General features: G+C 38.9%; 1 protein-coding gene across 1 annotated transcript; it reads left to right on the top strand.

Moving 5' to 3' along the window:
* Positions 1–867: 867 nt before the first annotated feature.
* On the top strand, positions 868–9598 carry creb3l3a (cAMP responsive element binding protein 3-like 3a). Its single transcript, XM_054603481.1, has 10 exons — positions 868–1026; positions 1623–1739; positions 1912–2155; positions 3234–3367; positions 4861–4971; positions 5078–5184; positions 6253–6321; positions 6435–6519; positions 7078–7171; positions 8805–9598. Exons 1-10 carry the CDS (start codon positions 1006–1008, stop codon positions 9119–9121), a joined length of 1299 nt encoding a protein of 432 aa, XP_054459456.1. The 5' UTR covers positions 868–1005; the 3' UTR covers positions 9122–9598.
* The last annotated feature ends 2867 nt before the right edge of the window (positions 9599–12465 follow it).

Here is a 12465-nt window from a genome sequence, read left to right as displayed (position 1 = left end):
TCAGAAAACACTGCTGTTGTCTTGTTCTATTTTGTCAGGTTTGTCTTCTTTCTTAACCGTAACATGGAAAATTCATAACATCCTCCCTCTATAACTACATAGTTTTTTGTGCTCTCAGGTCTCCTCGATGATGAATTGATGTTTTTTCTGTACTTTTGAACTCTTGGTTTTTGAAGCTTTAAAGAAAAAAAATCATGAAACTCTCAAACAAGTAACATTTTAAAGAGAAATGCTAATTCCTTCTGTGTAATTGTGTTTTGATCCATTACTTTGAAGTACATTCATCTTTTTAAGCCACCAGGCTGGTTTGTACTTCAAGAGGCCTCAGGTGGCTTTTTATTGGTCCCACTTATAAATAAATGATTAACTTAATACACAATTTCCCCAAGAACTGCCTTTACACACTAATATGCAAATTGTGTTATCATTCATTCATTTACTATACCAAACAATTACATTTAAAAAAATAAAAATATATATCCAATATGATTTGATTTGAAGTGTGCAATCTAATAAACTGTGCTCTTCAGCAGAAATGCCTTATTCTATAATATTATTCTTTTAAAAGTGGACTGGCTTTTGTTTTCTATACCGTGACCAATGTATTACCATTGTGTTATGAATATATGCCAAAGGTCAGAGCTATCCCTCTGTCAATAAGCTATCAAAAAAAATAAGGAGGAAATAAACAACAGACTTTGACCCCCCCTGTGGTTTTACATCTAAGTAGAGACTTCATGTCCTGTGTCTCCAAATAGACCAACTTGTGAAGTTCCTCAGTTGTGTACTCTTGGCTACCAATCAGATAATATCTCCCCGTAAGCCAATGGGGACAAAGCAAGCTAGTTGGCTGGGTGTGTTGGGTTGGAGTTTAAACTTTGGACCCGAGAAGAAGAGCCGAGAGATACAGTAGAAGCTCTTTAGGAGTGGGGACAAATCTACTATTTTGGTTTAATCTTTGTTGTCTCTGGGGCTTTTGTGGGTTACCACTGAAGCAAGGGAACTATGGAGCAATACCAAGATCAGGTAAATAACCAAATACTATATATATATATTGCATTTGTCAGCCAATGTATCCTCATACAGCGGTTCGTATGATATCTTAAGAAAAAAGTCACTCTTTATTGTCTTACGAAAATCCAGCAACAAGTGTCAATATTCGTTAAACATCATTTCAAAATAAACTTCCGTCATAGAGGAAACAATTAAGTTGAGTTTTGGCAACAAACCACTTGGTTAGGTTTAGGAAAAGATTGTGAAATACTTGGTTAGGTGTAGGCAACAAAACTATTTGGTAAGGTTTAGGATAAGATTGTGGTTTGGGTTAAAATCCTTTTACGGAAGTGGCGTTCATTGAGTATGATCCCCCGGTGAAAGAGCATATTTTACTATCACAGTAAAATATTCACAGACACTGAGAGATATCTAGGCAGATTGGAGCAACCTATTTTACAGTACACTGTGTTCAGGGTTGATCGTGGTAAATGGTTGGCACTAAAAAAAAAAGCAGTCCCCAGCTGTGGAAGTTATATGAAACCTCTATGTCGCTGTCGTCTTTGCTTCTAAAAACATGAGACACATGGCGCTTTACGTTGTCACTAAATGTCATGATCTCATTTCAGGATTGTGATGGCATTGAGCTGCTCGACTGGCTGTTTGATCAAAACGATGGAATCCTCCGCAACGAGGAAGCAGGACGCCATGGCAACCATCACACCTGGCCAGTCCATGACCCAACTGTGCGTGAGACTGTGGGATCTATAATGTCACTCATACATGCTTCAAAATGCTGTTTGCTTTAGTTTCTCCTTTGACACACTCTGTGGGTCAGTGTTTTTAAAAGACTGTCGCTGTGTTGTCATCTCCCATAGACAGACTAATGATAGCACTTTAGGGTTTTTCAACCAGCAGATGTTGCAGCCGGCTGAACAGGCAGACAATGAGTTCCTCAACGCCCTCCTGAGTGGAAGTGATTCTGTGGCTGGCTCGCCTCCCTGGCCTTCTTCTCCCAGTGACAGTGGAATCAGTGAGGACCCTCCCTCAGACCAGATGGACAGCCCTCCGCGTCCCGAGAGCCCCCCCGAGGACACGCAGTATTTCGGTGCGAGGCCACAAACCAAGGCAGGCCTCGAAGCCAGAGTCTCCACTGACCTCAGTAAGTCACATTTATCCACAAGAAATGGACACATTATAACATTTAAGGGTGTTACTATTGATAATGTTCATTATTGATAAATCTACATGTTGTTTGCGTGTTTAATCTAGTTATAGTTTAGAATCACAGAGATGTCCTAAAATGTCTTGTTTTTTTTTTCTGCCAAACTGTCCAAAACCCAACAACACTTTACAACTTTGCCTATTTGCTTCTGTAGATTTCTCCTAAATTCACCAAAAGTTAGCATTAGATAATGCCTCATTTGCTTATTAACACATAACATTTCAGAATAATTGTAATACTAAAATAAATTGTCTTAATATAAGTAATCAACTGCGGAAGTTCCATGGTAATATCTATTAGCTATTTTTTACCTTTAGTATCTTGCCAAATGTATAACATTTACAATACACATCTCTAAAGGAAGCTATCTAAAAAACTCTTTCTTCATACTCAACTTTAGTAGCAATTACACATACCGTTGACAGATTATTGAGTGGTGCAAAGAGATATTCAAAATCCCTTAATTAAAGACCCATTACTCTAAAATGTCTTCTAAAAGACTTTAGAAACTGGCTTTATTCAGTGTTCAGATTTTTGCTATGGAAATTTATGCAAATAAGCACATATTAAAAAGCCTATAATTAAATATAATTTAAGATAACTTGTAATACAAAAATACTTTTCATTCATGTTGATATCTATTAGTTACATTTTTTAACCCACCTTTGGTGTCTCCCCTTAATCGACTAACATCGTCATTTTATTCTGAATACATTATATAAAATTGTGTTTCCTGTGGTTGCGAGCAGAGAATGATCAATACTAATTGTGAATGTGACATTTCAGTCACATGTTTTCATATGAATCTTGGATCTCTTGTTCACTGAAGATAAAGTAAGATCACACACATTATTTGTCACTGTGTACAAGAGAATTGAAACGATCAAAGACACTGATGTTAGTGTTGAAAAGCACACATGCTCGGAGCCAAACTGAGTAATTGGTATTTGCGTTTACCCCAGAATCCAAACAATGACAATGCTTTATATGTATCCTTGTGTCTGTGTGAGTGCAGATTGCTGGGAGGCCGGATTCCCAATAGGCAGGACGAGGATTACACAATATCCTTCTGATGTACATCGGCCACAGTTGTCCTCTGGCTTCCCGCTAACTGTCAAGGATCTGCTACTGTCTGGAACACCAGAGCCCGTAAGTGTGTCCTAGCTGTGGTGGAGTCTGTCGGTAGGGAGTAGGAGGGAGAGAGATCGTGTTTTATCAGTATTTGGTTTCTTTCTTTGGCTGCCTGACTCAACCACAGGACCTGTTGTTAACTTTTTCTGTGAGCCAGTGTGTGTTTGTGTGTGTATTTGTATTCCTTGAAAACACTTGCTGAAGCTATGGCCTCACTAAGGGGTTAGGTCTTTGGAATTGCAAATGCATTTCCTATTTTTAAACTTTTATGTACAGGAAGGTTTGCTGTGCATGCAAGCCCTTCACAGCAGCACTCGGGTTATGTTTGCTGGCACAGAGAGGAGGAATATGCAGACGTTTTATATTTTTCTTAACTACTACATTCTTCCTTCCAGATTTTTGAGATATGACCTTTTTAAAGTGCGGATCAAAGTCTGCATATAAGAAATGAATATAGTCACCATGACTTCACTCATTGGTTTGATGGTATGCTGTTTTGAAGCCTTGAGTTCAGCATTTTGGCTGTACCAATTCTTTCTTTTATTAACTTCAATGAATTTCAAAACACACTGTAAATGGCTTAAATTTCTATATCAAAAACAAGGACAACACCTAAACCGGACAACCTGTTGATGATAAGGTAGCCACGCCCTTAAGCATACCATGCTTTATCGTTTATTTGACTCTAAATGGGACCATACTTTACTAAATAGCATCATTCTATATTGAAGAAGACTTGGAAATAGGAATTGAGACCAAAGTCTCATGTTTACAAGGTTAATTGAGGTAATAAATCAAGTGAGAAGTAGGGTCATTTTCTAATTGACTTCTAAACAAACTGACTTCATTTTGCAACCAGAGGAGTCGTCCCCATGCTGGCCATTAGAAAGAATACAAGTTTAAGGCACTTCCTAAATTGCTTCACTTTACAGACCCTGAAGATTGCTGCCTGGGTGTGAATAGAATACTAAAGAGAAGGTATAATGAAGCTTCATTAATTATCTTAGAAAACATTCACCCAGAACCTTCTAGCTGGGAGACGACAGCGCTATCCACTGAACCGCTGCACCATATTAAATAAATATTTGTCACATTTTATCCCCAAAGAAAATATTCCCTAAACGGTGATGTTATCAAATGAAAACACAAGATCACCAAAGGCTGAATGAATTGTTTTTACATCTGAAACTCGAGGGTGTGCAGAGGTGTGGATTTCAGCCCACTCCAGGTATTGATCCCATCTCGGCAGCGCAGTTTAATAAGATGAAGGAGAGAGTGGCAGAATGCAACTTTCTCATACTGTAATTGCTTTGAGGTAGCCATGAAATGGGTGTGATGAAGGTGGCCTGATAGTCTGCACTCATTTAACTACGTCCTGTGAGGCTCTAGGGAGAAAGAGAGGAAGAGAGAGAGAGAGAGAGAGAGAGAGAGATGGTTGAAGGAGGAAGAGATGTGTAGGCAGACAGAAAATGTAATCACATTTAATATTAGTATTCACATTTCACTGCCAGGCCCCACACCCATCCCAACAGTCCATTCAAGAGCTGATTCTCAATGAAGATGAGAAGAAGCTGTTGGCGAAGGAGGGGGTGTCTCTACCCAGCCAACTACCCCTCACAAAGGTAAACCGCAAGCAATACTTCAAACAATTAAAAAAAACAATTTCAGCTCCCAGAGTTTATCTTGTTGGGGCTCCAAATGAAAATGTTCATTCTCCTGCCAATTTAGTACGAAGAAAGGATTCTGAAGAAAATACGCAGAAAGATTCGCAATAAGCAGTCCGCTCAGGAGAGCAGGAAGAAGAAGAAGGAGTATATCGATGGGCTGGAGAGCAGGTGAGTCACAAGAGAAATGATGATTGTTTTAGATTTTAGAAAATCATATTCAATATGCTAATAACATTTTTTAAAGCACACTCTTAAGGCCTCCATTCTCATTATGAAAGTCACTTTGTGGTATCCTGATGTGCCAGAAGTTCCATGTAACCATGACTCCCTGGTTTGATTTTGGCCTTATTCATACGCGTTAACCTCCCTCCCCATATTTGACTTCTCTCTGTAGTTTGGGCTGTCACTAATTTCCGTAGGGAACGAGTCAACATTGGAAGCGTTCTGGTTTTCCATTTTGTTGTGCAAGTAGTATTGACCAATCTGTGGTTGCATGCAGGTAAACAGTACGTGTTGAGCATAAAAGGGGCGGAACGCAGTATCAAAAATGTAATCTGGGAAACCACCGGTTATAGTCTGACGATGATCCAGTTTTTATTGGTTTAAGATTAGCTTGTAAAGTGGCAACTTGTGAAACATCCGTCCGGGAACGTCGTCTCTCAACTCCAACTCCAGTCTTGCACTCTGGCATCTCAAGTTGGTAATCGGAATTATAGCCCCTCAACCCCAGAGGCTTATCTGTCGTCAACCCAAAGGTTGGCCCTTACAGACAAAAATGTTGAAAATATTTCCTAAAACATTAGCTTGCAGAGAAACGATCTTGCTTCAGCTATGAAATCTAATTAGTCATCAAAATGGTATCATTTGATTGTAATGTGATCATTGATATGTGAGTTTTTAACTCTGTTGCTGAACAAGTGGGAATTTTATATAAGACCCATGGTACTGTAAAGTATGTACCAATAGAGAATAGTGAAGGTTATGTCTAAATATTGGACTTAAGTGTGTGAAATCCACTAAATAAATCACTTCCTGAATGAGAGAGGTAATTTTAAAACGTCTCCTGAATAATTTGCCTTCCATTGGCTGTATAATATATACTGTATATTGCCCAATGGAGCTTTAATGGAAAAGTTTGAGGCATTGTTTCTTTTTTGGAGTATCAAACCAAGTGAGATATTGATATTATTCCTTTGTCTGAGAGGGTTTTCACCTTGTCCTTACCATCTCCTATAGGATGGCTGCCTGCAACGCACACAACCACGAGCTGCAGAGGAAGGTGTCCCAGCTGCAGAAATGCAACATGTGAGAGATTTTTTAAATATCTCTTTCCATTTCATGACATTATGACATCAAACCCCCATTAAACCATGTGCCTCTTTTTTTCTTTTTATTTCCTTTTCCAATCCTCTCCGCAGGTCAATAATGGAGCAGCTACGCAGGCTGCAGGCCATGGTCATGAATACCTCTAACAAGCCGGCCCAGGCTGGGACATGTGTACTGGTACGGACATCCTCTTTATAAACGCACCCCGACAATCCAAATGACTCACTGTTCTTTTTTTTAATTCTCGTCATAGCAAGCAAAAAAGCAACAACCATTATAGCTGGATTAACCGTCCAGAAAGGCTGATCTAGATATGTGCACAGAGGACAAAATACACAAAGGACATAAAAAGGGGTCCAGTCCCCTTTCTCCCTGTCTGAACAGAAGCCATTCATTGCCTTTGATCACTCCAATGGAATAAAGTGCAAGACCTGAGGCAACACGACTATAGAAGAATTTAAAAAAATGTAACTTTCAAACTATAAATATGAATGAGTCTCACTTTCTATTCACAGAGCTCTTTGCTTTGCAAGAAAATCACAGCAAGAAAAAAATGATTACCGGTTCCTCTGAGCATGACATAAGAAGCGTATTCACAGAGGGAATTTACAAACACCTTGCAATAAGAAAAGTTCAACGGTGTAGAACCAACAGATTTTCAAGCACTACCTTTCTTTCAGTGTCGTACTTTATGTAACTCTCCTTTTTCTCTTACTCTTGTTACCACATTCTTAGGTGCTGCTGCTCTCCTTCTCACTGATCCTATTCCCCAACCTCAAGCCTTTCTCTGACACAAAGGTCAGCCAAGGAGACTTCAGTCCTGTCAGAAGTGAGTAACCTTCAGCGACAAATAACTTTGTTCGCCCACCTGCCAACTAATCCAGCACCCCTCCATGACAGCCTCACAGGCTGCTCTGCCTGTCTGAGGATTTGCTTTTGACTTCAAACTTAAGAGCCAATTCACCAAGGCCGTGTATTATCATACCGGTTATGAAGCTATTGCTCTGTCAATAGCTTCTGATGAATTGCCCTTCATTATTACTTTATCATTAGATTTATTGGCACAAACCCTCCAAACTGTCAATTTTCGAATTATGAGGCAAAGTCAGATTTTCAGAGCACAGAGGTTAATTTGTTCCCATAAACTATTTGACAGCTTTGAAAAAGAAATTAATGCTGCACTTTCCCCGAGTGCTTAATGCTATGTTACCAGTTTTTACAGTCTTTAAAAATGCCTCTAGAATATAAACTGTATGTAAGAATTGGATGAAGTAATAGTGACGTCACCCATTGGTTTATAGACTGCCCATTTTAAGCCTCGAGTTTGGCGAATTGGCTGTCACCATCTTGGATTAGAGCCGTAGGCATCTTTTTTGCAACCATTGAACAGAAGTTACCATATTTGGATGGCGGAGGAGTGACATAGAGACGCTGTATTTGGCTCTGGTAGGGTCGCCATGGGGTAGACCATAAACAGTGTAGCATTACAATCCCAGCACAATCCTTTCCCCTCTCTTCCGTGGACTTGAAACTTCAGCACATTACAAAATCTAGGAATCAATATTAATGACTGATTAAACAGATGACTGATGATAATCTCAAAACAGCAACACTACACTATGAAGATTGTGTTCAATTTAATCAATTAGGGCCTGGCTAGTTAGCTAGCTAGCTTGCTCCTTGCTGATTTAATGCTAGTTACAGAACATAAATAGCACCACATGAACTGCTGGGCTTGGTCTTTGTTACTTTAACAGTTAGCAGGAATTTACTGTATTAACTCATGTTCATGATAGCCATTACCCTAACAATTAGCTTATGCTAATCACTAGCGCTAATGATAATCACTGGCATGCTGACTATTGTTAGGATCATGGTTAAGTAAGTGCGATAAAGGTTCTGTTATAGTGTCAAAATACAGTATGAACTTTTATTAACATTTGTCAATTTGAGTTGCAAGACTGGGAAATGTATATGCTAGCGATTAGCATAAGCGTTTTAGAGGCTAATTGAAAGGGCAACAACTACTCTTCACTAATACTCCTCTCTCCACACTCTGCATAGTCAGGAGACGTTGGTTTTATAAGAGGTTTTTCAATTGAAATAGCCGGGCTTCAATCAGTATTGGGCAATTGCTATGAATATTTACAACACAATATGTATAATTAAAATACCAAATGTCAAGATTAGGACCCAAATTAATCAACAACACATCTCATTTTTTCTTTCTTTCTTTTTGTTGTTTATATTGTATTGTTATTATAACTCATATCTTGTAAAAATACATATTTACTTTTTCAGCTGAAGTGTTTTAAGGCTTGGTCACACTTTATTGTCTTTAGGTTAGAATTTGATGTACTCACGACGGGGCCAGCATGGAAAACGTGGTAATAATAAGCAGCTGCATGTCGACGGAGGCTTGAACTTGTTCTTATTTCTCTCTTCGTCTTATTCTCACACAGTCCAGTCACGGTCCCTGCAGAACCTAGAGGCTTCCCGTGTGCTGAATGTCATCGAATCCCCGTTCTCCGCTGAGGATGAATCGGAGCCTCAGCACCGGCATCTCCCAGGAGACCGGGGATTTGAAGATATTACCACCATGATGGGAAAGCTGGGAGTGAACCCAGACCAGTCCAGCGAGGAGCACATGGCTGTAAACAGCAGTCAGCAAGAAAGGATGGGTCATTTCCATGTGGACCCAATTACTGGTCACATATCTTCTTTGACCTTGGATCCCCACCGCTCTGCCAGGCTGCGACCACATGCAGACGACATGTAAAAGGAATGAATAAATGTTTGATACATGAATTCCCTAAATCGTCCTACTCCTAATAGCAGAGCAGGGAATTATCTGGGGCTGCTGTTTACACAGACAGGGAGATCAGGTTTAAATCAATCCTTTTTTGCCTTTAATATCGTATATATTCAGTCTGTATGTCTTTTCCTTGTTTGTGATACTGTTTTTATATCAGTATAAGGATTTTTAATCTTACACTGAAATTGCCTGTGAAGATGAACTGCGTATTCCTTGCCTCCTGTCTTTGATAAAATGCCAGTGGGCATTAGTGTTTGAGTCCGGAAAAAAAAAGCTGGGCAAATAGAGCTGTGTGACGTGTGCGGTTTTGATCTCAATGGATAATTTTTTTTAATGTAGAAGGATTTTTTTTAAAGCATGTTTACATTGAAGAATTGATTGGGACTGTTTGGATTAATTCCTGGATAAAAACTGCCCCAAATAAAAAACGTCAAAACAAGACCAGTGGGCTCAAAGTACTGTTGATTTTCTATTTATCTGTTCAATTTTAGAGATTTAAAGAATAGAAAGCAACACAAGGCGCACAGTGCAATAGTTCCCCTGACAGTGTCTGAAAAGATACAATCCAAAGTCTAGACAAGCACTCAAATATCGAGTACAGTAGGTTTGATGTCAATGCAGACAAAGAGGGAGACAGCAGAAAACTGGGCCAAAGGTGGGACAAATTACCTCTTATCTCATGACTCTGACTTCTTACCCAACTATTGACATGTTGATCTATTTATTTGTTGAAGACAGGCTGTGACTTGTGTCCACAGCAATCACAGTGTCTGGCTTGTCAGGGCAGACCTGAAAGTGTTTTTATGCGTTTAAAGATTTTAATTCTAAAGGTCTGACATGTTCAGGTTGGCATTTTTGTGGTCCGCTGGACTTCAAAAGAGGACCGGAGATTCAATTCTGTGATTTATTGAGCCACGGTAGAAACCGAGTAGTCACTTTTTGACCAAACAGAACAATGAAAAAACAAGAATAATCCTAAAACTGGAGGACAGGATATAGATATTGCAACATCCCTGACAGGTGGATTTATAATTACATTCCTGTGAGGCACATAAAACTTATTCTTGTGAAGTTGGCTTATTACTGAAGGATTAAAGATGATACATAAAAACTCAAAGCTGTTTTGACAAAAACAGTAAAGACATTATTTGTCAATAAGGAGCCTTGGGAAATAAAGTTCTATAACGAAAACACAGACAACTCAACGTGGTAGCAACCTGTCAATCACAAGGTAGCCCCGCACTAAAGCATACCCTGCTCTATGGTCTATTCTGCTCTAAATGGGACCATAATGTACTAAATGAACAACATGCTGTTTGAAGAAGACTTGAAACTCGAGATTGAGCCCATACACTCTGTTTACAATGTTTTCTGAGGTAATAAATCAAGTTAGACATATAGACTTCTATACAATCTGACTTTTTTTGGGGAACCAGAGGAGTCGCCCCCTAATGGTCATAAGAGAGAATGCAGGTCTAAGCATCTTCTGCATTTACTTCACATTTCATAACTAGAGAATGTTGCCACTAATTCTCACTTTATGGAGAGGAAATGTTGAGCCAACAGTAAAAATACTTTACACCAAAATGACAATAATACCCAAGTGATTAAAATGTCAATTTAGTGCTTAGTAAACTAATAAAAGGGTATCATAACTACTTGTACCACATTTCATTGCAACTCATCCATCGTTGTTGTGATGTTTAGGTCTTGCCAAATTTGCTTACCACTCGACAGACCAGCAGAACAACATGCAGGGGTTCAAACTGTCTACAAATATGTACAAATGAAAGCAACTGTATGTTCCTTGCAAGCATTGGCTTTGAGTTTACTCAAGTCTAAGTCAAAGCTGTTGATTTTTAGCTGCGAGCAGTTTAACTTTTGTGGTTTAATAGAACATAAAAATCTGATCCCACCAATATTCATTACCCTGCACATTGTATCCTCTTTTTTCTTTTTGTTTTATGTGTGATTAATGAAGTATTATTCTATGTGGCCAGAGGGTTTCATGGCTCCAATCACTGGGAATCCGAATAATTGTCACCGTTCAGTTTATTAATAGCTGACAGCGCTGTATTTGATTGGCATACTAATAGGTATCAACTGTCTGCAGAGGACAGGATTAGGATTGCTTGTTCTGTAAAACTACTAATTTAAAGGAAACAATACCTTAATCAATTCAAATCTCAGTCATCGTTATATATAAACACACAATATGCTTTGTGACAGTAAGAACTGATGATGTGTGGGCTGGTTTACTCTCCGTCTCTCCATCTCTGACCTCCATCTGTCCCCCTTCTTCTTTTACTTTACTCTGTCTTCTTTATTTTATCTCTAATCAGAGTGATTGACCATTAGCGTCTCCAATCAGCACTTCAACCCATCTTTCTGATTAGCCAAATCCATTGGGAGCCGGGAAGTCTCGGCTCCAACTGAGTTTGAGAGCCATAAGGGAATAATGAAAGACAGGAAGACCGTCTATCAGAAAGAACCCACATCTTCTTTTTTAATCTACGAAATAGTCTTTCTCTCTCAAGGCAAAGCTGACACAGAAACACCTTGTGTGTTACTTGTTTGGTGGAGGATTCCTGAGCACCTCCAAATTTTCTTATTAACAAATTGTTTTTTCCAACTTCAAAAGAAGTAAGAGGGAATTAAAGCACACAACTAAACACTTTTCTTGTTTTGTTTTTTTAGACATGGTGCGATGTGCTTTTCTGCTACAGCACTGATTTAATAAATCGATGTCAGGCTCATAAGACTAAGCTGCAGTTTAAAATTTGTTTTAAAAGTAGCATAATGTTTTCATATACTTGTTGTCTATCCCCAAAACTGTACCATTCAGTACGTAATTTAATCTTGAACATCAAGCAATATATGGAGTGTATGAAATGTCATAAAATAGGACACTTTCAGTTTAGGTCATTTTGTTGACAAATTAAAATCAGAATCACTTTTATAGGTGACTACAAAAGGTTAATCTTACTCATTGTTAATGAATAAGATTAACCTTTGTGGGTTGTAGTATTACTGTAGAGCTAGTATTAAAGGTGCAATGTGTAATGCCTGGTGGTCACATGCTCCAAAGAAATAACGGTTAGCATTTCACGTCTACTAATGGTTCCATAAAAATCCAAATTTACAGTCTACAAACTAGCAACTTGAATTCAACCAGCACAAACCCCAGCGTCATCACAGCGAGCTGACGAGCTAACCTTTGCAGCAGCTGCAACAGAAGGTTTTCTGATCTGGCAGTCCAGGATCAGAAAACCTTCTGTTTCTGGGGGTTTGCATTGGCTGAATTCGAG

The sequence above is a fragment of the Anoplopoma fimbria genome, chromosome 8 (genome assembly GCF_027596085.1).
Source record: "Anoplopoma fimbria isolate UVic2021 breed Golden Eagle Sablefish chromosome 8, Afim_UVic_2022, whole genome shotgun sequence".
Lineage (NCBI taxonomy): Eukaryota > Metazoa > Chordata > Actinopteri > Perciformes > Anoplopomatidae > Anoplopoma > Anoplopoma fimbria.
Note: the sequence above shows the minus strand (reverse complement) of the source record. Positions and strands in the feature narration are given on the sequence as shown.

Bases quoted from the DNA above. Each gene is read 5' to 3' on its own strand.
- creb3l3a (XM_054603481.1), top strand. From the start codon at position 1,006: ATGGAGCAATACCAAGATCAG. The intron at 6,322-6,434 runs GTGAGAGATTTT...TCCTCTCCGCAG, and splicing joins CAGCTGCAGAAATGCAACAT to GTCAATAATGGAGCAGCTAC. The intron at 7,172-8,804 runs GTGAGTAACCTT...ATTCTCACACAG, and splicing joins AGACTTCAGTCCTGTCAGAA to TCCAGTCACGGTCCCTGCAG.